Source organism: Myotis lucifugus, unplaced genomic scaffold, assembly GCF_000147115.1.
Source record: "Myotis lucifugus unplaced genomic scaffold, Myoluc2.0 scaffold_52, whole genome shotgun sequence".
Lineage (NCBI taxonomy): Eukaryota > Metazoa > Chordata > Mammalia > Chiroptera > Vespertilionidae > Myotis > Myotis lucifugus.
In genome coordinates, this window is record NW_005871100.1 from 4,019,642 (window position 1) to 4,043,518 (window position 23,877).

General features: G+C 37.1%; 1 protein-coding gene across 1 annotated transcript in view; it reads left to right on the forward strand.

Moving 5' to 3' along the window:
• The window catches only part of SKAP2 (src kinase associated phosphoprotein 2), a 149,950-nt gene that overhangs the window by 64,137 nt on the left and 61,936 nt on the right, over positions 1-23,877 (forward strand). Inside the window, exons 5-6 of the mRNA XM_006088771.3 lie at positions 19,330-19,407; positions 20,656-20,739. Of these exons, the coding sequence (XP_006088833.1) occupies positions 19,330-19,407; positions 20,656-20,739 (162 nt within the window). The remainder of the gene's footprint in view (positions 1-19,329; positions 19,408-20,655; positions 20,740-23,877) is intronic.

The following is a 23,877-nucleotide window of genomic DNA, read 5'->3' on the forward strand; positions in this document are numbered from 1 at the left end:
AAGATACACTGCCTGGGGGAACAGATTGATCAGTCTTGAAATGGATTGATCAGTTATCAGTGCTTAAAGGCATAGCAAGAATAATGAAAGAAGTTTAAAGGAAGGATGTGAATACAAACATGTGTGTGTGTGGGGGGGGGAGGGAGCTGAGAGAGTTCCCTCTTAGTGGTGTCTCTCTCCTACCCCCATCTCTATATCTGTCTCTCTGATTCTATCACACAGTCTCTATCACATGTCCACAAGGTGTGATGGTCATAACTCAAGGAGTAATAAACATTTATTGACCCTAATCATTGACTGTGACATACTTGGGTATTCTGACTTTAAAAAGGTCTCTTCAAAATAAAACTTATTGCCCTGGCCGGTTTGGCTCAGCGGATGGAGCATCGGCCTTCAGACTAAAGGGTCCCAGGTTCGATTCTGGTCAAGGGCACATGCCTGGGTTGCGGGCTCGATCCCCAGTGTGGGGTGTGCAGGAGGCAGCCGATCAATGATACTGTCTCATCATTGATGTTTCTATCCCTCTCTCTTCCTCTCTGAAATCAATAAAAATATATTTAAAAATAAAGTAAAGTAAAATAAAACTTATCAAATCCACATGTGTGATGTGGTGCCATTTATCCACCAGAGGCAATAACAAATAAGGTGTTTGTAAGCTTATGTGAATAGCATCCTGCTCTTTTATTTTTTATTACAATTGCAGTCTGATCTAACTCAAAATATTTTCAAATATCCCTATTCTTTCTGAGCTATAATTTGAATCAGTGCCACAATGCATGTTTTAAACTATTTATAGCATATCTTGAGACCCAAAGTTTTAGAATGGTATTGCTTGCTTTTTAGGCTTTGGCAAAAGAAGCAGTGGCATGCTTCACGTTCATCAGGGGAAAGAGTGATTCAGGATGGTCGCCCTGAACTAAGGGGCTGTGGGCTGCGAAGGGATTGGCTCCTCACTGGGAGAGATCCTTTGACTGGCAGCATAGTAGGCATCTGTATACATACGTACAACTGTCCTTGTCCTTTCCTCCAACACACTTTTCAGCAAGCAGAGACTCGGGGAGTCCTTCTCCCCCCTTTATGCCTTTCAGGATGCAAGTTGCTCTTTTTGAAGCCTATCTCTCTTCAAAGTCCTCCTTGACGTGCTTTTAAAATCAGTTTTACCCGTAAAAATGATGGACATGTGGGAGAAAGTGAAGAGTACTGAGCAATACTTTTCCAACCCTGCTTTTCTCTCTTTTTTTTTCTAAATATATTTTATTGATTTTTTTACAGAGAGGAAGGGAGAGAGATAGAGAGTTAGAAACATTGATGAGAGAGAAACATCGATCAGCTGCCTCCTGCACACCTCCTACCGGGGATGTTCCCGCAACCCAGGTACATGCCCTTGACCGGAATCGAACCTGGGACCTTTCAGTCTGCAGGCTGATGCTCTATCCACTGAGCCAAACCGGTTTCAGCAACCCTGCTTTTCTCAATGGCACTGGGCCTCGCATGCATACCTCACGCCAGCCTTACCCCACGTATTACAGTTTTGGTTACATTTGATTAAGTTTATATATTAAGCTTGTGTAACACTTATTGTTCAACCTGCTGTTGATTTTTGAGTTAAGATATGAGCCCCTTAATGGCAGAACCTGTGTTGTCTTTGTCATTGTCTCCCCAGAGTCTAGCATATCAGGTTCATAATAAATGTCTATTACTCCTTGAGTTATGACTATCACACCTTGTGGACATGTGATAGAGACTGCGTGAAAAAGCTTATATTTTATTCTGAAAAAAAAGTTTATAATTGAAATTACGAGGGTTAGATGGAGAAGGAGAAGGGAGAAATTGTTGGGAGGTACACAGCACTTTATCCAGCTATCCAGTTGCAGAATCACAGTATTAACCCGGTATTTGTTTATGCTCCTTTGGAAATGTATTAGTTAGAAGATGCAGAGCAAATGTAACTGAGAGAAGCCTATAGCATGCCAAGACATACCTAAGGAGAATGCTAACTTAGTACAAATTATCTTGCCTTCATCCTCAGGAGGGCAATAAATCTCAAGGCAATAAATCTCAATTCATATAACCTGAAATGGAAAAATGGAAGAGAGAGAGAGAGAGAGAGAGAGAGAGAGAGAGAGAGAGAGGTATAGTTAGTTTTCACCTTTCTGTCCTTAGTCAGGAGACAGGAAGAGAATAATGTAAGATGGCATTATTCTTTCATTCTTCTGGCGCCCTCAGCCAATCTGCAAGTAACACAAGTAACATCCATAGTTAGGGGGCAGGGCGTTGATGTGTGTGGATCCTAGTTGTGAGTTACCAGAATCACATGCCTGAATTAGCCCCCTTTGTCTGGCGGGGGCGATTTGAAATGAGTCTAAACTTTAAATCATACAAAGTGTATTTCTGGAGAATATCTTTCTCCTCCCACATGGGGATGCATTTTATGCTAGTAGATGACAGATCGAGTTGTTAAGGCCATCAGTGGTTTGAGCGAGTAAAACTGCATGCAGGCTGCGTAGAACACACTTCCTGTTATCTCTGAGCCAGCATTCTCCTAAGAATGCAGAATTTCCCATTAGTGTTCCAAGTTTATTAATTAAACATTTTGGACTGTAAGCAGAGCTAAATGAACTTGTAGTATAGCTATAAAGTGATATTTTATATCTGCCACCAATTAAAGTTACATGCCATAAAAATAATTGGCTCCCGCAAAACAAACACACACATGGATTGAGTTTCACTTGGAATTTCCTCTGGCTGGCTGAATGTATGCCAAGTGCTTTGTAAAGTGCTGCTTACAAAAAATCCAATAGGCCTTGGTGTTTTTTTTATATTTACGGAGTGTGTATGGACTTCAGTGAGAGTTTTATTTCCTTCAGAGGCCATTATGGTTCACCGTGGTTACTCTAATTTCACATAAAAAGAAAAATAATCCTTTGGGGTAAAGGATATATCCCTATAATGTGTATCTTTATTTAATAATTCTTATTTATTCAACATACATTTATGAAATGATTATGTTCCAGGCACTTTGCAATGGGAATAGGAAGATGAATAAAACTTCAGTGGTTCACCCTCCAGTAACTTATGCCCGAACCAGTTTGTTATCAAATGTAACTTTCTATTTGCTGCTTTTCTGATGTCATCTTATAGCCACATATTGAAAGAATGACCTGAATAAAGGTGCTTCAGCTTTTACTTTGGTCATTTAAATTAATACAAAAATATCAATATCTGCTTTATGCACAGTACTTATTCATTGTTTTCAGAATCTACTAAGTCTACTTTTGTGGGGTTTGTACATTTATTGACAACCAGTTTGTTAATTCCCATTTTATAAGTGAAGAAAGTAAATATTAGGTCACAAATATATAGAAAGCTGGCTACATTGTTTTTTTTAGTGTTTTTCAAAAATTTTTTATTGATTAATATATTACAAATGTGTCTTTATCCCCCTATTGTCCCCTCATCCCCCCAGTCTTGCCCTCACCCTCACCCCCTGTTGTCTCCGTCCATCGCTTATGTTTATATGCATGCATACAAGTCCTTTGGTTAATCTCTCCCCCTTACCCCCACCCTCCCCTACCTTCCCTCTGAGGTTTGAGCATCTGTTCGATGCTTCTCTGTCTCTAGATCTGTTTTTGTTCATCGGTTTATGTTGTTCATTATAGTCTACAAATGAGTGAGATCATGTGATATTTATCTTTCTCTGACTGGCTTATTTCACTTAGCATAATGCTCTCCAGCTCCATCCATGCTGTTGCAAATGGTAGGAATTCCTTCCTTTTTACTGTGGCATAGTATTCCATTGCATAGATGTGCCAAAGTTTTTTAATCCACTCATCTGCTGATGAACACTTAGGCTGATTCCAAATCTTAGCTATTGTAAATTGTGCTGCTATGAACATAGGGGTGCATATATCCTTTCTGATTGGTGTTTCTGGTTTCTTGGAATATATTCCTAGAAGTGGGGTCACTGTGTCAAATGGAAGTTTCATTTTTAGTTTTTTGAGGAAACTCCATACTGTTCTCCACAGTGGCTGCACCAGTCTGCATTCCCACCAGCAGTGCATGAGGGTTCCTTTTTCTCTGCATCCTCACCAGCATTTGTTGATTTGTTGATGGTAGCCATTCTGACAGGTGTGAGATGGTACCTCATTGTCGTTTTGATTTGCATCTCTCGGATGATTAGTGACTTTGAGCATGTTTTCATATGTTTCTTGGCCTTCCTTATGTCTTCTTTCGAAAAGTATCTTTTTAGACCCGTTGCCCATTTTTTGATTGGGTTGTTTGTCTTCCTTTTGTTAAGTTGCATGAGTTCCCTGTAAATGTTGGAGATTAAACCCTTATCGGAGATATCATTGGCAAATATGTTCTCCCATGCAGTGGGTTTTCTTGTTGTTTTGTTGATGGTTTCTTTTGTGTGCAGAAGCTTTTTATTTTGATGTAGTCCCATCTGTGTATTTTCCCTTTAGTTTCCATTGCCCTAGGAGCTGTGTCGGTGAAGATATTGCTTCGACATATATTTGAGATCTTGCTGCCTGTGGATTTCTCTAATATTTTTATGGTTTCCCGTCTTACGTTTAAGTCCTTTATCCATTTTGAGTTTATTTTTGTGTATGGTGTAAGTTGGTGGTCTAGTTTCATTTTTTTGCATGTGTCTGACCAAGTTTCCCAACACCATTTATTGAAGACACTGTCTTGACTCCATTGTATGTTCTTGCCTCCTTTGTCAAATATTAATTGAGCATAGTGGTTGGTTTGGGTCGATTTCTGGGTTCTCTGTTTTATTCCATTGGTATATATGTCTGTTCTTGTGCCAGTACCAGGCAGTTTTGAGAACAGCAGCTTTGTAGTATAGCTTGATATCTGGTATTGAGATCCCTCCTAATTTGTTCTTCTTTCTCAGGATTGCTGCAGCTATTTGGAGTTTGTTTTTTTGTTTTGTTTTTTATTTCAGATGAATTTTTGGAGAGTTCTTTCTAGATCTGTGAAATATGCCATTGGTATTTTAATAGGGAGTGCATTGAATTTATAGATTGCTTTTACATTAAGTTTTTATTACATTTTAGTACTTACATAAATATTCTATAAATATTTGTACATTTTCCTACTAATTACACACATAAGCATGCATATTGTGTATAAAATATACATATGCACAGCCGATTCCAGCCTATGTTTTGTACCTATCCCCTGATATTACAAGTTCACTATAGCTTTGTGAATATCAATACATCACCACCTTATCATTAGATGAACTACTAGTAATCTGTTGTATCCTTGAACTCTACTTGTTGACTTTCTTTCCTTTGAACCATCAACACAAGTTTGAGCAAGAGTTCAGATTTGTCTTCTATGTTGAATCTGGGAGAAGAGCTTTAGAAACCAGGCTTTTTGATTACCTTTTGGGTTGAGTCCTCAGGTCCCAGACTGAGTATTATTTAAAAACCTTATTATCACTAGCTATACCTTGGGGTAAGTTGGCATATTAACAAATTACAACACTTATCTTGCAGAAGCAATGCTTTCTTTCTCTTTGTTGGAGGAAATTTATACCATCTACTATAAACAATAGAATAATGACTACTGTGTTATAAATCATAACCAGAAGGTTCCTGAGGGGAATTATGATTGTATTTCCTTTGGAATATCATTGGGTAAGACTTACCTAAACAGTTATTGTACCTTCCTCCAGTTCTGGTATTATTTTTCTTTTTCAGATGGATATAGATGGTGTGCGGTAAAGATAAGATTTTAAGAATCATCTTTGCATAAATCAACATATTTTAGTGTTATTAGAATGTAGAATACTAGAGTTGGAAGGAAGCTTACAAATTTTCTAGTCAATGTCTGCTAATTTACACACGAAGTATAGAAAGATTGAATCGTCTGGGTACTCACAATGAAGTTTAGGGGCTGACAGGAGTAGTCTTCTGATTCCTAATCTCTTTTTTCTTTTTCTTCTATCAAGGAGGACTATGCTATTGCTATTTGTCATTGCACAATAATATTTTTTCAATTGTTCTTTTTCAAAAAAATCTTTATTGTTGTAAGTATTACAGATGTCTCCCTACCTCCCCATTGACACCTTCTGGCCCACACCCTCATCCCCGCTCCAGGCCTTCACCAACCTATTGTCTGTGTCCATGGGTTATGCACATATGTATATAAGTTCTTTGATTAATCTCTTCCCACGCACCCCTGCTTTCCCTCTGAGATTCTACAGTCTGTTCCATGCTTCTATGTCTCTGGATCTATTTTGTTCATCAGTTAATTTTGTTCTTTAGATTCCACATATCATTGCACAATTTTTATCAATATATACATTATGAGATGCTATACCAGGGTGTTGTGTAGTTATAAAATATTAATACAAACACACATGTATGCACATACATATGCACACACACAAAGTCATGTTGGGAGAGTCTACCAGGGCAAGAATCAGCTATTTTTCTTTCCTAAATATTCAATTCCCAAATTGTCATCATTTGTCTAGCTTTTAGCTTTTCCATATAAATAATATCTGATATCTTCATTTATTAGTTTTTTAAATTGGAAACATCACTATTTGCAATCATGGTAGTAATAATTAATTCAAGGCAAGAGCCGTCAATGAATGTTAAAACTTAGTGGGAGAAAGTTTGAAAAAGAACCAGGATATTTACATCATCTCAAAGAATCTCCCCCATAAGATGCTTATTAACTTTAAAGTGTAAAATAGTAATGGGACAGTAGAGAAATTGGCAGATACCACCATAAGTAGGTATGAAAATTAACATCATTTGTGATGGGGTAAGTTGACATCATGTGCCTCCTGATAGGGTGTGCTGTGCCATAATAATGGGGTGAAATTTGAAAAAAAAAAGGTGTTACCTTTGTATTTTGAGATTGCTTAGAATAAAAAATTCAGACTTTATATCTTTAGGTCTGAATCTACAAAGAAATGTATGGTGTTACTAGATCACTGTCAGTATGATCATTGATTTTCCTTCTTTGAGATTTTCTTATATGGAAAATCTTGATACTTTGATTTATTAATATGACTAAAATCACAAAAATGATACTCCAGCAAGTAAATATTTGCTATTATTAAAATTTAAATGAAAATATTTATAGAAATCTGAAGTCTCAGACTTGAAGATAACATTTTCTTCAGAATACGGACCTTCAATTGGTCAATGACATGCAATGCTGCTTCCTCAGTATTTCCTGAAGAAGAAACTGATGCCTGACTAGCAAGTTAGTTCAGTTAAAATGTATTGTTAAGGAGGCCAGTGTTACATGTTCGGTCTTACATGGGTGTTATTTTGCTCTGGCTGTGCATATAACATTGGCAAAGTGGCTTGCAAGTTCATGATTTTGGTTACTTGGGTGTCTGAAGAGTGTGAAAGGCTTTTTAATTTTTTTAAATTTTTATTGATTTCAGAGAGGAAGGGAGAGGGAGAGAGAGATAGAAAAATCAATGATGAGAGAGAATTCTTGGCTGTCTGCCTCCTGCATGCCCCACACTGGGGATAGAGCCTGGCAACCTGGGCATGTGCCCTGACCCGGAATTTGAACCGTGACCTCCTGGTTCATAGGTCGCCACTCAACCACCGAGCCGTGCCGGCCGTGCTGAAGAGTGTGAAAGGCTTTTGGAAGAAGTTATAAATTGCCATCTTTTGAAACATTCAGTTACCTCACCTTAAGATAATACTGTTTCTTAGAAAATTGTTTTAGTTGTATTTAAAAATATAAGCTGTTTGTAAACATCACTATGATTTAAAAAAATAAGTCAAACATTAGCTTCTCCAGGTTTTACTGGGCAGCATTACATGTGTTTGTATAAGCGAGAACGTTAAGATAATTGTATGTCCATTGGTGACTATGACTTCTAAAGTAATTTTTATAGTTTGAAAGAGATTTGAAATTTATTTTTCTTAGCTATTGGCAAACTTTTCTACTTAACTATTGTGTCATATTTTTGACAGGGACAAATCACCCATAATATCAAATTAGCATTGCTGTCTTTTATTCACTCTCTATATTAGCTTCTTTCAGTACAGCTAATTAGAACCAGTTGTAAGATTCGGTGATGGTGATGTGTATAATTCTTCTTAGAGCAAATTCAACTGACTAGCAAGTTATTTTGCTTAATATCTGAAAAGCAATTAGATTGTAAGATCAGTCTTAAAATATGCAATATAGTATGTAAGACAATTTTTGCACTACATACATGTGACTACATTTTCAATGCTAGTTATTATTTTTAACCTACGATTCATTTTTAACACCACACATGAATGTATTATTACTAAATACTGTTTAAAATTATCAGATTTTAAAAATTGCATTATTAGCTTTTAGTTATTTTGAATACTGGGTGTTACATTAAAGTGGAATTTGATATGGAAAAGGGAATATTGCTACAAATTTTGAATTAGAAAGTAAACTGGTTATTGTTTCCTTTCTTCCCCACCCCATTCACTACTATGTTTTTTAAAAGACCAATTATCTTTACCTGGCTCCATTTTCTCCCTTTTTAAAAAAAAAGTGTTTTTATTTATTTCAGAGAGGAAAGGAGAGGGAGAGAGAGATAGAAACATCAATGATGAGAGAGAATCATTGATCGGTTGCCTCCTGCACACCTCGAGCCCACAACCTGGGCATGTGCAATTGCCCTTGACCAGAATTGAACCCGGGACTCTTCATTCCTCAGGCCGATGCTCTATCCACTGAGCCAAACCAGCTAGGGCCACTTTCTCCCATTTTAATGGAACTCTGAAGTAATAATAGCTGAGAACAAGGACCTCATACATAAAAAATTCTCTAAATGGTTCTGTACATATGAGCCTCTTTTCTTGGGCCAGAAAACTTATATTTACCATGACTTAAAAAATGTAATACCAAAACAAGCTTTATGAATAAGCATTCTAGAATCAGTCAGAAGACTTTTCAAGCCAAAATTAGGGATACATTTCCTAAGGAGTTTGGGCTCAGTATATCAGGTTTGGAGTTGGGAAGGGATAACAGTGAGCCTATTTGTAAACTTTGGGATTCTGAATGTTAATTTCAAGCTTCCTTTTTAAAAGGCCAGTGTTTGTAGAGCTTATCCTGTCAGCAATATCCTGTGTCAATTGTCAGGTCATGTTTAACGTGCGGAGATGTATTAATCTGCCATAGCTAGCACTGTAAGAGGGTGGGATAAATAGAGGGCTCAAGCAGATGAAGAGGGATTAACTGTGTGGATTGAGCAAACTCTTCAATCACTGAACCAGTGATTCTACAAAGGATTAGCTGTTGCTTTTACAAATATTGATTACTGATTTGCTACTCTGAATGGAGATGACATAACTTGTGCAGTTGCTGTGTAGTATGCTATGGGAAGTGTACATCATTCATATTAATGGATTTGTCATAGGCATTATAGAAACTGACAGATTTATTGTAGCAGCAGTTGCTAAAACTGTTATGGTCCAGGTTGTGTCAGCATATCTATTAAAACTTCAGGATTTTAGAAGTTTATACTATAGCCATAAAATTCATTTCCCAAGTGGATTTTGGAATACCAGTTATAGCCTGGCACAATTATTTTTAGGCATATTTTTACATGAAGCAGTCTGAAGGCACTTAATTTGAAGTAGAACAAAAAAAATGCATTATTGTATTATTTTTGTAATACCCCCCAAATTAGGTTAATTTCATTTTTAAAACATTTAAATTCATCATCAATGCATGTTTTCCAACCACGAACATGTCTAGTTCATGTGGACTTCCAAAAATCAATCAGTATTTTTTCCAGAACAGAGTTTGTCTTGAAGGTTTTGGTTGTTTCTATAATTATATGGGAAATTTTAGAAAATGTAGAAATATCTGGATAATTAAAAATCAGTGACTATTTTGTTTCATTTAAATGACTTTTTAGAACACTAAAAGTCAATAGTAAGAATTATCTATATCAGAGAAAATATTTCCCTTTAATCTTTTAAAGAAAGTCATTTTCTTGCAGATGTTTTCATTATGTCACAATGGGAAGGTTTTTTTGAGAGCTGTGTCTTGAAGGGTGAGCTGGAAGCTTCTAGACCAGTGATGGCGAACCTTTTGAGCTCGGCGTGTCAGCATTTTGAAAAACCCTAACTTAACTCTAGTGCCGTGTCACATATAGAAATTTTTTGATATTTGCAACCATAGTAAAACACTTATATTTTTGATATTTATTTTATATATTTAAATGCCATTTAACAAAGAAAAATCAACCAAAAAAATGAGTTTGCGTGTCACCTCTGACACGCGTGTCATAGGTTCGCCATCACTGGTCTAGACAGTGAGAGTAGGAGGGATGCCGCAGTGGGACAGGCGAAGGGTGGAGCCTTCCGGGCAGGGTGGAAGCTGTGTGGGTGCATGAGACTTGGTCTGTGTGAAGAATACCCAGGTATGTGAGCATTCGCAGAGTTAGACCTTCAGAAGAGTTGAGAGGACTGTTTTCAAGTTGTATTATTTTACCAACAACTACACATATTGATTAAATTAGATCTGGGTTAGCGGTTGAAGCTTTTCTGGGTATGATATAAATACTGTAATATATTTCATTTAAATATTTAAATTTAATTACTTAAAAACCTACATACATTTTGTTTTTCTTTTTCATTTAAAAATTCAATTATGTAAACTTTTCAATGTCATACATGCTTGTAACAAAGAAAAAAGTTGTTTTTTTCACCAAAAATAGCTCCCTAGAAGTTAACAGTTCTGAGTATATCCTTTCAGACGTCTCCCCTCTGAATTATGCAAATGTAATTGTGCTCGAAGAAATGGAATCATTTTTTTTTAAATGGGATGAGACTACATGTCACTCTAAAATTCATGGTTTTCAACTAAATATCATGAACATCTTTCTACATTAGTACATACCCTTCTACATTGATACACATAGATCTACATATGAATATTCAAATAATACCCATTATTTTAAATGGTTTCATAGTGCCCCTCTTGCTGGACATTTTCCATTTTCTGCTGTCACAAATAGCAGTTAAGTGACTATTCTGGCTCGTACACCATTATGAACTTGTGCTTTATTTGCTTGTTTGTTTGTTTATTTATTTTTGTAGGGTAAATTCTTAGGAGTTGAATTCTTAGAGTCAAGCTCTCACCCACAGAGCTGCAGGAAGTTACACTCCCAGAAGCAGTGTATTTAAGTACTGTCTCTTTATGTCCTCCCTGTTATTTGATGTTATTACTTTTTTTTAAGTTTTAACTCTTTAGTTAAAGAAGTAGTTTACTGTTTTAGTTTGTTTCTTTAGTTTTTGTGAAGTTTGTTTATTAATGCAGCAAAATTTATGAGTGCTAACTGTGCCCCCAGCACTAATCTGGACAAGACGATCATGATCTCCAAGCCCACAGAACCTGTATCTCCTTACCTAGTAAAGGGGAGGAGAATTATGAGAAAGGCAATTAAGCAGTAAACACTCATCTTTTCTCATGTTTATTAACTTTTGTGCTTATTCTATGAATTGCCTGGTTCATATTCTCTACCTGATTTTCTGTCAAGCTGTTTATCTTTTTCTGACTGATTGGTAGGAGTTCATTGTCTATTTTGACATCCACACCTTGAAAAAGTCATTTTTTGGTAGATTAGTGTTTGATGAAGACAAATAGTATTTTGGAAGGACTTCCTGAAAAATATGTAGGGTGTCTATTCCTATAGGCGATCTATGATCTTATCCCTGAGTTTCACAGCGCTATTTGGGAGCTATGGACAGTACTTGGCAGCCTGGGTTTGTGCTCCCTAGAGTTGCTTTTACTGAAGTTTGCTTTGGCATTATGCTGTTGGCTTGATATGAGTGATGCTATACAAAGCAGCCCTATAAACTTTGATTTTACTTACTATAAAAATGTTATTGTGGACATTGAGAACACATGGGAGAAATTTCTTTCTCATTTCAGTACCAGGAACCAGGAATAGCTGTTGTATGTTCCTCCCTGAGCAATGATTTGTATTTATCTTATGGGCAATGAATCACACCATTTATTATTTTTTGCTTCATGTTGGCTTGTTATAAAGCTTACAACTGAATTCTTGGCCCACCCTTGCTACGTGTAAATGACTTTGTAGTTTCAACTTGTTTTGTGTTCTAGCCTGACTTCTAGTTTTGCCTTTAATTGTTATATATATATATATATATATATATATTTACATTTGAAAATATGTCATTTATAGGAAAGTTCAAGAATAATACAAAGAATTTCCATTATACCCTTCACTCAGATTCCCTTAACATTAATGAATATTTTTCTATATAGGTATTTGTGCGTGCTCTCTCTCTCAAATCAATAAAAATAAGTAAATAAATAAAAATTTCAAAAAGATTTGAAAACTAAAGTTAGAGATCAAGTAACTTATCTAAGTCACAGTAGTGGTCAAGCTGCTATTTGAACCCAGGGTTTAACCACAATTCTAAGATGCAAAATCAGATCAGCACACCTTTATTGTGTTAAAGAAAAATATTAAATTAAAATCCAGTTCATAATTGTATATACTTTTTAAAAAATATCTTTTTATTGATTTCAGAGAGGAAGGAAGAGGTAGAGAAAGAGAGAAACATCAATGATGAGAGAGAATCATTGATTGGCTGCCTCTTGCAAGCCCCACACCGGGGACCGAGTGGACAACCCAGACATATGCCATGACCTCCTGGTTCAAAGGTCGATGCTCAACCACTGAGCAACACCAGCTAGGCTATATTTAATTTTATATAGAGCATCTGTTAAATTTTTGATTTATTTAGAATTTTATTTTAACTTAAAGAGAAAACTGTAATCCATTTTAAGCTTATATCTCATTTTTCTCAAAGTAGTTATTTATCATAGACTTTTTTTTTTAAAGTCTATTGTTTTTCTGAGTTAAATCAATTTTTTTGCTTTCGAGAAGATGATTAAGATATAGGCAGATACATACATGCCCATATATAGAAAAATTAGTAGCCAATTTTTATGTATAATAAGGGGTACAGTAGACACAATAATAGTCCCCCAAAGAAGCACACATCCTAGCCCTTGGAACCTGTAAATGTGTTGTTGCATGGCAAGGGGATATGAAGCTGGTAGGTGAAGTAAGGTTGCTAATCAGCTGACCTTAAAATAAGGAGATGATTTCGGTGGGCCCACTGTACATACAATATTCCTTAAATGGAGAAGAAGAAAGAGGGCAGAAGAATAAGAACCAGAGAGAGGCCTTTGTGAGAAAAACTCAGCTAGCTACTGCTGGCTTTGGAGATGGAAGGGGCCAGTAGCCAATGAACTAGGTTAGCCTCTGGGAGCAGGACAGCAAGGAAATAGATACTCCCCTAGAGCCTCCAGAAGGAACACAGCCCTCCTGACACCTTGATTTTAGCTCAATGAGACATTCTTTGGATTACTGACCTCCAAAACTATAAGATAATAAATTTGCATTAAGCCACTTAAAAAAAAAGATATAGACAGATACAAAGTAATTGAAAAGTTACTCTATATAAGAGATAAAATTTTGTTTAAATTCTTTCCCTGAAATCTTACGATCTACTAGAGGCCCAGTGCACAAATTCGTGCATGGGTGGGGTCCCTCTGGGTGACCTGCAGGGATCGGCTGAAACCCGCAGTCCAATGCTGCCTGCAGCTCCTACCTGCCACTCCCACTCATCCCGGCCCCACTGTGCCTGCTGTGGGCTCGCACCCAGTCTGGATCGGGAGAGGGTCATGCTGCTGCAGCAGCACTCGCCAGCCATGAGCCCTGCTTTTGGCACCCTCCCAAGGGGAGTGGCCTGTGGGATCAGACTGAAACCAGCTCTCCAACATCCCCCGAGGGCTTCTGGATTGTGAGAGGGCACAGGCCAGGCTGAGGGACCATGGAAGGGCTCCAGGCATGTCCAGCCCCTCTCACTCAGTCCTGATGGGCCGGACCCCAGCAGCAAGCTAACCTACCAGTCAAAGCATCTGCACCCTGGTGGTCAGTGCACATCATAGCAACTGGTCGACTAGTCGACTGTCTTCCCCCTGGTGGTCAGTGCATGTCATAGTGACTGGTCGACCAGTTGACTGACTGCCCCCTGGTGGTCAGTGCACATCATAGCAAGCAGTTGAGCAGCCTTAGCATATCATTAGCATATTATGCTTTGATTGGTTGTTGGGTTGTTCTGTCATTTGGTCTATTTGCATATTACCCTTTTATTATATAGGATTATTTAAAAGTAGCCTTTACCAAAACATAAAAGTGTAAAGGGTATCCTGCATTATAAATATATGAAATGGTAATCTTGTCTTTAGAGTGAAATTTCTCATAGTGAACCATATTTTTTAATGACTGATTCAGTATATTCATATGCTTCCATCCCTGTAAATAATTGAGGGAGTATTACAGGGGTTTCTACAAACAAGTCATTCTAGAATTTTTAGGTAAAAAGCAATCTTTAATTCTATAGGGAATAATTTTTATGTATTATAAAAATGTGATATCTTGTGGACTATCATTGGACCAAGGAATCAGAAATCTTAAAGAAATACTTTCTGTATATCTAATTTTATGAGCTAAGGATAGCAGTCCTATATTAAAAATTTATCTAAAAAAGCAGTCTTCAGAAATGTAATTAGGTAGTTCAAATTCTGGTCATACACTTAAGCACACTCTAAGGTAAAAGAAGCAGTTTTAATTGAAAGAGAAGGAAAATATAACTATGAATAATACTTTTAATCTATGGCTTTTTGACTATTATTTACTCGATATTGATGAACATACTTGATTTCAGATTTTTAATTCTGACTCTTAATTATTCTCTTAATCATTCTATTATTGCCATTTGAATTTTACATATTTTGGTAGACTTCCATGAAAATTGGTAGCAGCCACAATTATATACATATATATTTTTTATTAGACTGAGAATAGGCCTTTAATACATCTTGGATCATAAACATGAAGCATTTCCTGCATACATATAGCTATAATGTTAATAGCTAGTGTCTTCTTTGGTTTCAGACAGTCCTGTTTGAAGACATATTGAAACTCCCATGAGGCATTAGGAATTTCTATTTCAAGAAGTAGAGCTAATAAAGGCAAACTTGAATTATCCTAATAGTTATTCAGTTTTTGCTTGGTAGGTTTCAAAGTGGCTTGCTACTTTATAGAGCTGGGAAAGACGAACAGATGGCAAACCTGTGAGTTGCAACCTCTGCTTTTGCCCTCAGTGTTACTACATGGGTCACTGTATTAGTGTTTAAAGCCTTGTCCCCAAGGCTTAACCCCTGGGAATTCTGTGGTCCTACTAATTAGAAGTTGACCATCTTTGTGTCTAAGCCCACCATGAGCCTTTTTTATTAAAGGGAATATTATGATAACCTTAGACATCAACTAGTTCTGGTGATGTCCTTTCTGAAAAGAATAATCGTGATAAGTGAAAAAATAAGCTCTGTGAAAGGACTATGCTGAAGTAAAATAGCCACTAGAGTCAGTAACCTTTTACTGACTGTAGTGGCTATTTTCTTACAGGTTACTAGAGGCCCGGTGCATGAATTCGTGTATGGGTGGGGTCCCTTGGCCTGGCTGGCAATCAGAGCGATTGGGGCCTTCTTACCCAGTCCCGATCGGGGCGGCTGGCCCGGGAGGCAGGACCACGGGAGATTGGCTGTGGGAGTGCACTGACCACCAGGGAGCAGCTCCTGCGTTGAGCATCTGCCCCCTGGTGGTCAGTGTGCATCATAGCGACTGGTCATTTAATCCACTGGTCATTCGGTTGACCAGTCGTAATGGTCGCTTAGGCTTTTATATATATAGATGGTTTCATATGTCCATTGAAAATAATTTTATTTGTGCTACTAAAACAAATTGATAAAAAGATGTGAAATTCTAAATTTTTCATGTGAAGGGAAGAATTAATAGAATATGAAAAATATTAATTCATGTATTTATTTTCTTTATGGATATTCTAGACCAAGGTCTCATTAAACCTTTAAAATGACATAAAACAAGTAATTCTATGCTAGACCTCCAGGAAGTTATCAGTTGCTTTACAAAAACTATATTGTGAACAGTTTCTACATTTGATATCTTTGAAAGTTGAACCCACTGGGGATCGGGGCCATTTGTTAATGAAAGTACAAGGAAAAGTATTAGTGTGGATATATTTCATGGAATCCTAGAATTAGGAGGGCCTTAGAGATAATCTAACCTAATTTTTTCATTATTTTAGGTGAGGAAGCTGATACCCAGAGAGGCTTAGTGACCTGCTGAAGGTCACACATTTGTAGAACTGGGGTTTCATTACAGACCTCTTTAACCTATACCATGTGTCTTGAAATCAATATTAATATAAAACTGAGATTCTGGGTATCTGCTATATCACGAAACCATTTTATTTAATATTGGTATTCATTAAGTTTAGGTTTCTCTCCCTTGTTAGGGCATAGTTTCTCTGTTTCATTCTGCAGGCATACAAGTGAATTTTTGCAGTTAAAACCTTTTAGAATAATATAAGTGTCAGCAACTCTGTGTCTTTGTATCTATTGCAGTCTTTCAAATCAGAGAAAGTGTACCTAAGTTTGTGTGTGCAGATGTGAAGTAATGGGTAATGAAATTGCACTTGTGGAATAGAGTTCTGAGTCAGGGGTGGCTCTGGGAACTGAAGTTCATTGACAAACTGTTTTCTAAAGCTAAGTACCCAATATACCCTTCAGCCAGAAATGCCTACAAGATCTTGGACATGATCTTGAAATATGTAGGAGACAAAACAGAAAGCATTTTTCTACCTTTATGCAAAATTATAATGCATGAAATACTGGAAATAATGGAATTCTCCATTTTTTTCAGATTGTACAATTTAGTCTTTAACTTGCTGGTGGGATACATCCACTATATGCACAGTTTGTTTTTAAGGCAAAAGTTTCAAGAGACTCTAGAACTCTTGAGTTAACTTTTAAAAACAGTGTCCTTGTGAGTAAAGCACCAATCTAAGAAAATTTGGATTCCACTACTGTCTCCTCCCCCACCCCCCACCCCACCCCAAGTTGCTAGGAATATAGTAGGCATTTGATTTGTGCTTATTTGAATCTTATTTGAATTCACTGTGCTCTTGTTACCATTGTGCATGTTTCAGACTTCTGAGTTGCAAGTTGGACGAAGACCCATTCCTTGCCTGCTCTTGTAAGGTGCTTTAGAAAGTAGGACCGTTATAGAACCAATGCATGTTCATGTTATAAAAAGTCTTGGTCAGTATGTGCTTGGTTCCTTAGGGTACTGAACGCTGTGGCCACTTAAGCAAGCCCATGTAGTAATCCTCTGCAGCAGAAACAGTCTGTTCCACACTAGGAGTTAATTCTTTTCCTTCCCTTAGTTATAATTTCTCTGTCAACCACTTTCACTCCACCAAAAGAAAATCTCTGAACTGCTTTTAAAAGAACTACCATGCTTAACTTGTGCAGTTACCAAATCATGCTTTTTCCCTTTTTCTCATTAAAATTCTCTAAGGAACATTGGTCTTAAATTTACAGCGGCATCTATTCATTCAAATTAATAGATACAGTTACACTAACATACAATATTTAATTATAACAATAAAACCTAACATTTGATTGAATGTCTGCTATGTGCCAAAGGATTAAAGTTCAAAACTAAATTTATTTCGGGGACAAGGGTGTGAATTTTGATAGTGAAACAGAACTGATCATGTAATTGTGAATTTGTTAGAATGTTGTATAATTGGCCGTGTTGCGTGGTTTCTCCTGGTGAGATCATATAATTGTGTTTGGCAGCTCTTCTTTCGTTACCTGCCAGATAGGTTTATATTAGCCTCCATAAGTCATTATACCTACATTTGTAGAGCCTTAATTCTTTGAATCAATGTGAATCTTCTTAAATGGTGGCATACTATCGGTCATTGTAGGTATAGTGATATGAGGTCTAAATGTTGCGACAATTCATGTTTTTTAAAGCGAAGTTATTACTTTTTATATCTTGTTACAAAATTTCAATTTCTACCAACAAAAGTATTCAGTGTTTATATGTTTATGGTGCTATACAAATCAAATGGGTCTTTTAAGAACTTAAAATCTAGGAGGGTGGGGGGAGGATGAGGAGGGTAAAGGGGGTCAAGTATATGGTGATGGAAGGAGACTAGACTTAAGTGTTGAGCACACAATGGAATATACAGATGATGTATTATAAAGTTGTACACCTGAAACTTATATAATGTTTTTGACCAATGTTACTCCAATAAATTTAATTTAAAAAATCTAAAGTATCTAAAGGGATGATTATTATGAAACTTTTTAAAAAATATATATTTTATTGGTTTTTTTACAGAGAGGAAGGGAGAGGGATAGAGAGTTAGAAACATCGATGAGAGAGAAACATCGATCAGCTGCCTCATGCACACTCCCCACTGGGGATGTGCCCACAACCAAGGCACATGCCCTTGACCGGAATTGAACCTGGGACCCTTGAGTCCGCAGGCCGACGCTCTATCCACTGAGCCAAACTGGTTAGGGCTATTATTAAACTTTAAAAAAAATTTACATGTGTATTAAACAAACCCTAGATATTGGGCAAATAGCAAAAAAGGTTTAGACAAATGAATTTCTCTGTGAGTACAACCAGGAAGAAAGAATTTGGCTATGGGCTCAGAGAAACAAATTTTAGCATTTGCTTTTTGGGGAAAATCATTTTATGTTTTACTTGATAAGAAGAGGGACATCCAAGTAAGAGTCGGCATGTATCAAAATTCTTGAAGAGTTAATCCAACATAAATATAAAGAAGTGTACATGATTTATTTGAAATCTCTTTCAGGATTTCATTTCATTTATTTTTAATGGTTTCCTAGTCCTTTCCTTAGACCAGTGGTTCTCAACCTTCTGGCCCTTTAAATACACTTCCTCATGTTGTGACCCAACCATAAAATTATTTTCATTGCTACTTCATAACTGTAATGTTGCTACTGTTATGAAGCGTAATGTAAATATCTGATATGCAGGATGGTCTTAGGCGACCCCTGTGAAAGGGTCATTCGACTGCCAAAGGGGTCGCGACCCACACGTTGAGAACCGCTGCCTTAGATTGTGGGTCAAAAAGTATTGCCCTTTAGAAATCATCCCGTTCCATAATATTGCTGTATTTGGGGGAGCATAATATATTAAGATATAGGAGTATAGAACTATTTTTTTTTAAGGAGGAGGAAAGGGACTAAGCTATGGAATGGATCTAAAACAAAGCTAATAAACTTGGATTGCATTTATTTGGGTAATTAAAAGTACACTGAATCTAATGAGACCTGGGACTTGGTTTTTCTAAAATGGGTTGCTCACTACTTTCTCTTCTCCTCTACTTCCCACAGGAAACCAGTTTCCTCCAGTGGCAGCACAGGACCTGCCTTGTGTTTTTAAGGCTGGCTACCTTGAAAAACGCAGAAAAGGTAAACTAAGACTCCGATGAAAACTCTAAAAACGGTTTTATCCTTGGATAAAAGATGCTTGCAGTGTACATGTGGAGCCAATGTTCTCGTTAGGTGATTGAAGAGTTTTAAGACTCTAAGAAAAATCTGGATGACATTATACAAACCAAAAAGTACAGCGTTTAGCTTTAAATAATTTTTATAACCAACATTTGCTAGGTTTTTAGTTATCAACCCCAGTTATTTGTAATGATTCAGGGGCTGTCTCCTGCCTGTCAGAGGAAGGCGCGGGCCATGACTGTAATCTCAGGGATGGGATTTCTCACCACTGTCCGACCACCAAGCGGCAGGTTCTCCTGCGCCTCACCTGGCATACACTGTGCCTGCAGTGGTCCGGCCCAGCCTGGCCTGTTTTCTACCATTTTCTGTTACTCATTCAGTGTTCCTCTCCATTGGCTATGATAATGGGGAGTTGACCATATGGTCTCACTCTGTCAACACCAATATATAATGGAAATGAAATACGGAGGAGGTGTGATGATATGGGAAATGAAAAGCAGAAAGTCTCTTCATTCCCATCCTGCTTATCTCTCAGGGACTCCCTTTGGGCCTTTTTATTTATATTCCATTTGCTTTCCTTAGCTTTCTTAGCCAACTTTTGAAGCTGAAAGAGACACTAGAAATAATCTAGTCAGCTCCTCCCCTTCCTTTTCATAACAGATGAGAAAATGAGACCCAGATGAATCCATTATCTGCAGGCTGTGTAGTCAAATGCTGTGTGGACCGTCCCCAGCAGGAAAGTTGGTCAGCGTCCTGTTGACCCCATAAACGTGGCAGCTCCAGCTCTGCCTCACTTTGTTCCTTTTAGCTTTGTTTTTGTCTCTTGCAAAGAAAATACAAATGACTTAGTCCTAGAATTTTAGAGCTAAACAGGAACCTTAGAAATCATAGTAACGAACATATCCTTTTACAATAAAGAACTGCCCGGCTGGCGTGGCTCAATGGTTGAGCATTGAACTATGAACCAGGAGGTCAGGGTTCGATTCCCAGACAGGGCGCATGCCCAGGTTGTGGGCTCAGTCCCCAGTAGGGGCCGTGCAGGAGGCAGACAATCAGTGGTTCTCTCTCATCATTGATGTTTCTATCTCTCTCTCCCTCTCCCTTCCTCTTGAAATCAATAAAAGAAATACATTTTTAAAAAGAACTGGTGTTATGTTTATATATGTTATGTATATTATCTAAACTGTTTCCTTTCCCCCTTTATTGTAGATCACAGCTTTCTGGGATTTGAATGGCAGAAACGGTGGTGTGCTCTCAGTAAAGGAGTGTTCTATTACTATGGAAGTGACAAAGGTAGTATTGGTGTTCAGTTATCTACACTTCTATTGCATGAGGGCTTGGGAGCTTTGGTTCACTCTCCCCCCACCCCCCCACCCCCGCCTTTTTTCTGATACAGAGTAAACTGAAAACAGATGGAGAAAGAATAACTGAGAACTTTAATAATTATAGTCTAAGACTGATTTATAATTCTTTTTTATTATTTGACAAATTCTCCAAATTCCTGAATGCTCTAAAAGTTAATACAATTATGTTTTATTGAATTAGCAAAGAGAGTAAAATAACTCTCTATGTGGCCTTTCACCTTAGGAAATATTTGTCATCCAAGGTACAGTTGTAGAATCTCTGGAGAAGTTAAGACCATTAGGATTGTGAGAGTTTAGCTATTTAAGCACTCCAGCTATATTAACTTGTCTGTGCGGTAAGGTACTATTATTAGTCCCATTTATTTTACTGTTTGAAAAACTGAGAACAGAGAGGTTAAGTAACTTGTTCATGGTCACAGAGCAGATAAATGGCAGATCTGGGCTTTGAACCTAGCCATAATGGTTAGAGTCTGTACTATTAACCATTACTGTCACTATATTAATTTAGAAACAATAAGATATACCTTGTAACTTCATTTGCTAATTAACAAATCTCTTAGTCATAGTTTACATAATTTTAAGTTCATTATTTGAACAAATAAAGTCATAAAATATTGAAATTTAAACAGTATAAGTTTTTATTTTTCCTAGGAAAAGAAGGTCAGGAGTTGAATATTATAGAGTAAGGGTCATACAGAAATAGCTAACATTCATTTCCATAAAGGACACTTAAGGAGAAAAGAGACATGAAAGTTTAATATCACGGAATAGAAGCTTTCCCATGGAATTCTTATCAGTGTTTTCACTTGTGTTGTTTGGAAATTTATGTTTTATTTGACATTATTTGCATATTTTAGTTTTTTTCTTATTATATTACTAGAGGCCCAGTGCACGAAATTCTTGCATGGGTAGTGTCCCTAGGCCTGGCTGGCGATCAGGGCCCATTGGGGCCTTCAGGCTGCCAGCTGGGGCCTGCCTTCGTTCCATGCCGTCCCCTGGTGGTCAGCACACATAATAGCGAGTAATCCTGGTCTCCTGGTCGAACTCTCAAAGCGACACTTTGTATATTAGCCTTTTAAATATGTAGATTAGGCAGAAATGATGAGTCTATTTCAAATAAATTTGAAATACATGCATGATTCTGGAAGTTGAGCTTGCCTTTTGACTAATAGAATTAACAAACAAGAATTAATTTCGTTGGTAGTTTGCATTCTGTCAATAATTTATATGTTCAAATGTAATAATGGCATCAATGGAATATAAACTATAAATAACTATTAACAGGCAGCCTTCTTTCTTCTGCTAAGGGAAGTAGGTGATTTTGTCCAAAAATTTAGAGCCCAAATTTAGTTGATTATCATACGTCATTTACGTGCGTGACTATTATAGAAATACTGGAGGCCCAATGCACAAAATTCGTACAAGGGGCTTGGCCCTCGCAGCTGCGGTGGCTTGCCTCAGATCTCGCAGCCCCAGCTTTGTCTGGAAGGTTGTCCAGCTGTCCGGTCTAATTAGCATATTAGCTTCTATTATTATAGATAATGTTGTATAGCATCATGAATTGAGATCGAGATCTTACTTTTTTTATAAAGAAATATCCTCAATTTTTTAAGACCAGAGGAGGGAGGTTGCAACACCTCATGGTTTGGTTCAGTTAGGCTTCTCATTTCTAATTTCTTCACAATCAATGAATTCTAATGTCTGTTTCCTCCACCCCAGTCCTAACTGGTATATACCAACTGTTAGGGCAGGGAGTCACCAGTTTCCCAAAAACCTCAGGAATGTTTATATTTATTTCAAAGGCGAATGTTCATTAAATAAATTCGAGGACTTTTTTGGGTTGTGGTGGGGATATTAGTTAAATTTCCATATCTAGTCTTATTTGTTGAAACCTTTTGGTAACAACATTCTTTGTAATTTGTGTTTTTAACTACTTTGTGATCCATTTAGCCAGCTGTACCACCACTGCTTTTAAAAAATTACTATTCCAGCATTCCTTTCTTATGTGGATGCTTGAAGATCTGGTTTATATTTCTTTAAATTCTTCCCTGTCTGTTACTATGAAGCCTCCTGTTTCCATGGAGATTTCAAATCTGTTTTTAGTGGTTCTTTTCTCTGTGGCTGCTTCCTTTGGAATTCTTAGCCAGTTCTTTTCCTTTTAGGGATTTAGGGGAGGGAGAATCTATCTTTAGACAGTTTTAATTGCTTGTTTGTCATGATCCTAATGTCCTTCCTTTGTATCTTTTTCTTTCCAGGAAAATGTATGTGTCATATGAATTTTTTCTCTCTCATGTGAAATTGGGTAACTGATTTGTACAGTCTTGTTTACCGTTTGTGTGAACCATTTACCTAAACTTGGGAAAGAGCTATTTAGATATATGAGAACTATAATCCTCCAACTAAGTAGGATTTAGATAAATGGATTAGAGAGACGCAGAAGGAGTTGATACACTCACTAGATTAAACTGTACTTGGTTACTGCTTGACAGATACATTGTTCATATTTGCTAACATACTGTGTGCGCCAAAAACCATTTTGACCCATCAAGATAGTAATGGCTTAGAAAGAGTAGTTCCGGTCTCTAGGGTAAAAAAATGCACTTACCTTTATATCCATAAATATTATTGGTATTTATTATTCATGGCCATTTGAGGCATAAGTATATATAGAGAGAGAGTACATATTTCATCACTTCATAAAATGGCATCCATCCTTTCATCTCCTTCCTCTTCCTTTGATTGTTCGAATCTCATTCATCAAAATTGTTTGATCCTAGATGCCGAGACTGCCATCAAGGTAGTCATTCATTCACTCATTCATTCATGTACTTATTTGATAAACATCTATTGGATACTAGGCACTGGGAGTCCTAAGATAATCCTGCCTTAGAGGTACTCACACTTTAAGTGAGAGGAAGTTGTGTGATTAGAAATGGGGGCTGGATGGATAAACTGATCATTTCAACCAGGGGTAGTATGTGATTTAAATAAACTATCTTTGTATCACAAAGGAGGGGTGGCTAACTGCCTAGGGGAGCTAGGGAATACTTTCTAGTGGAGAGGACAT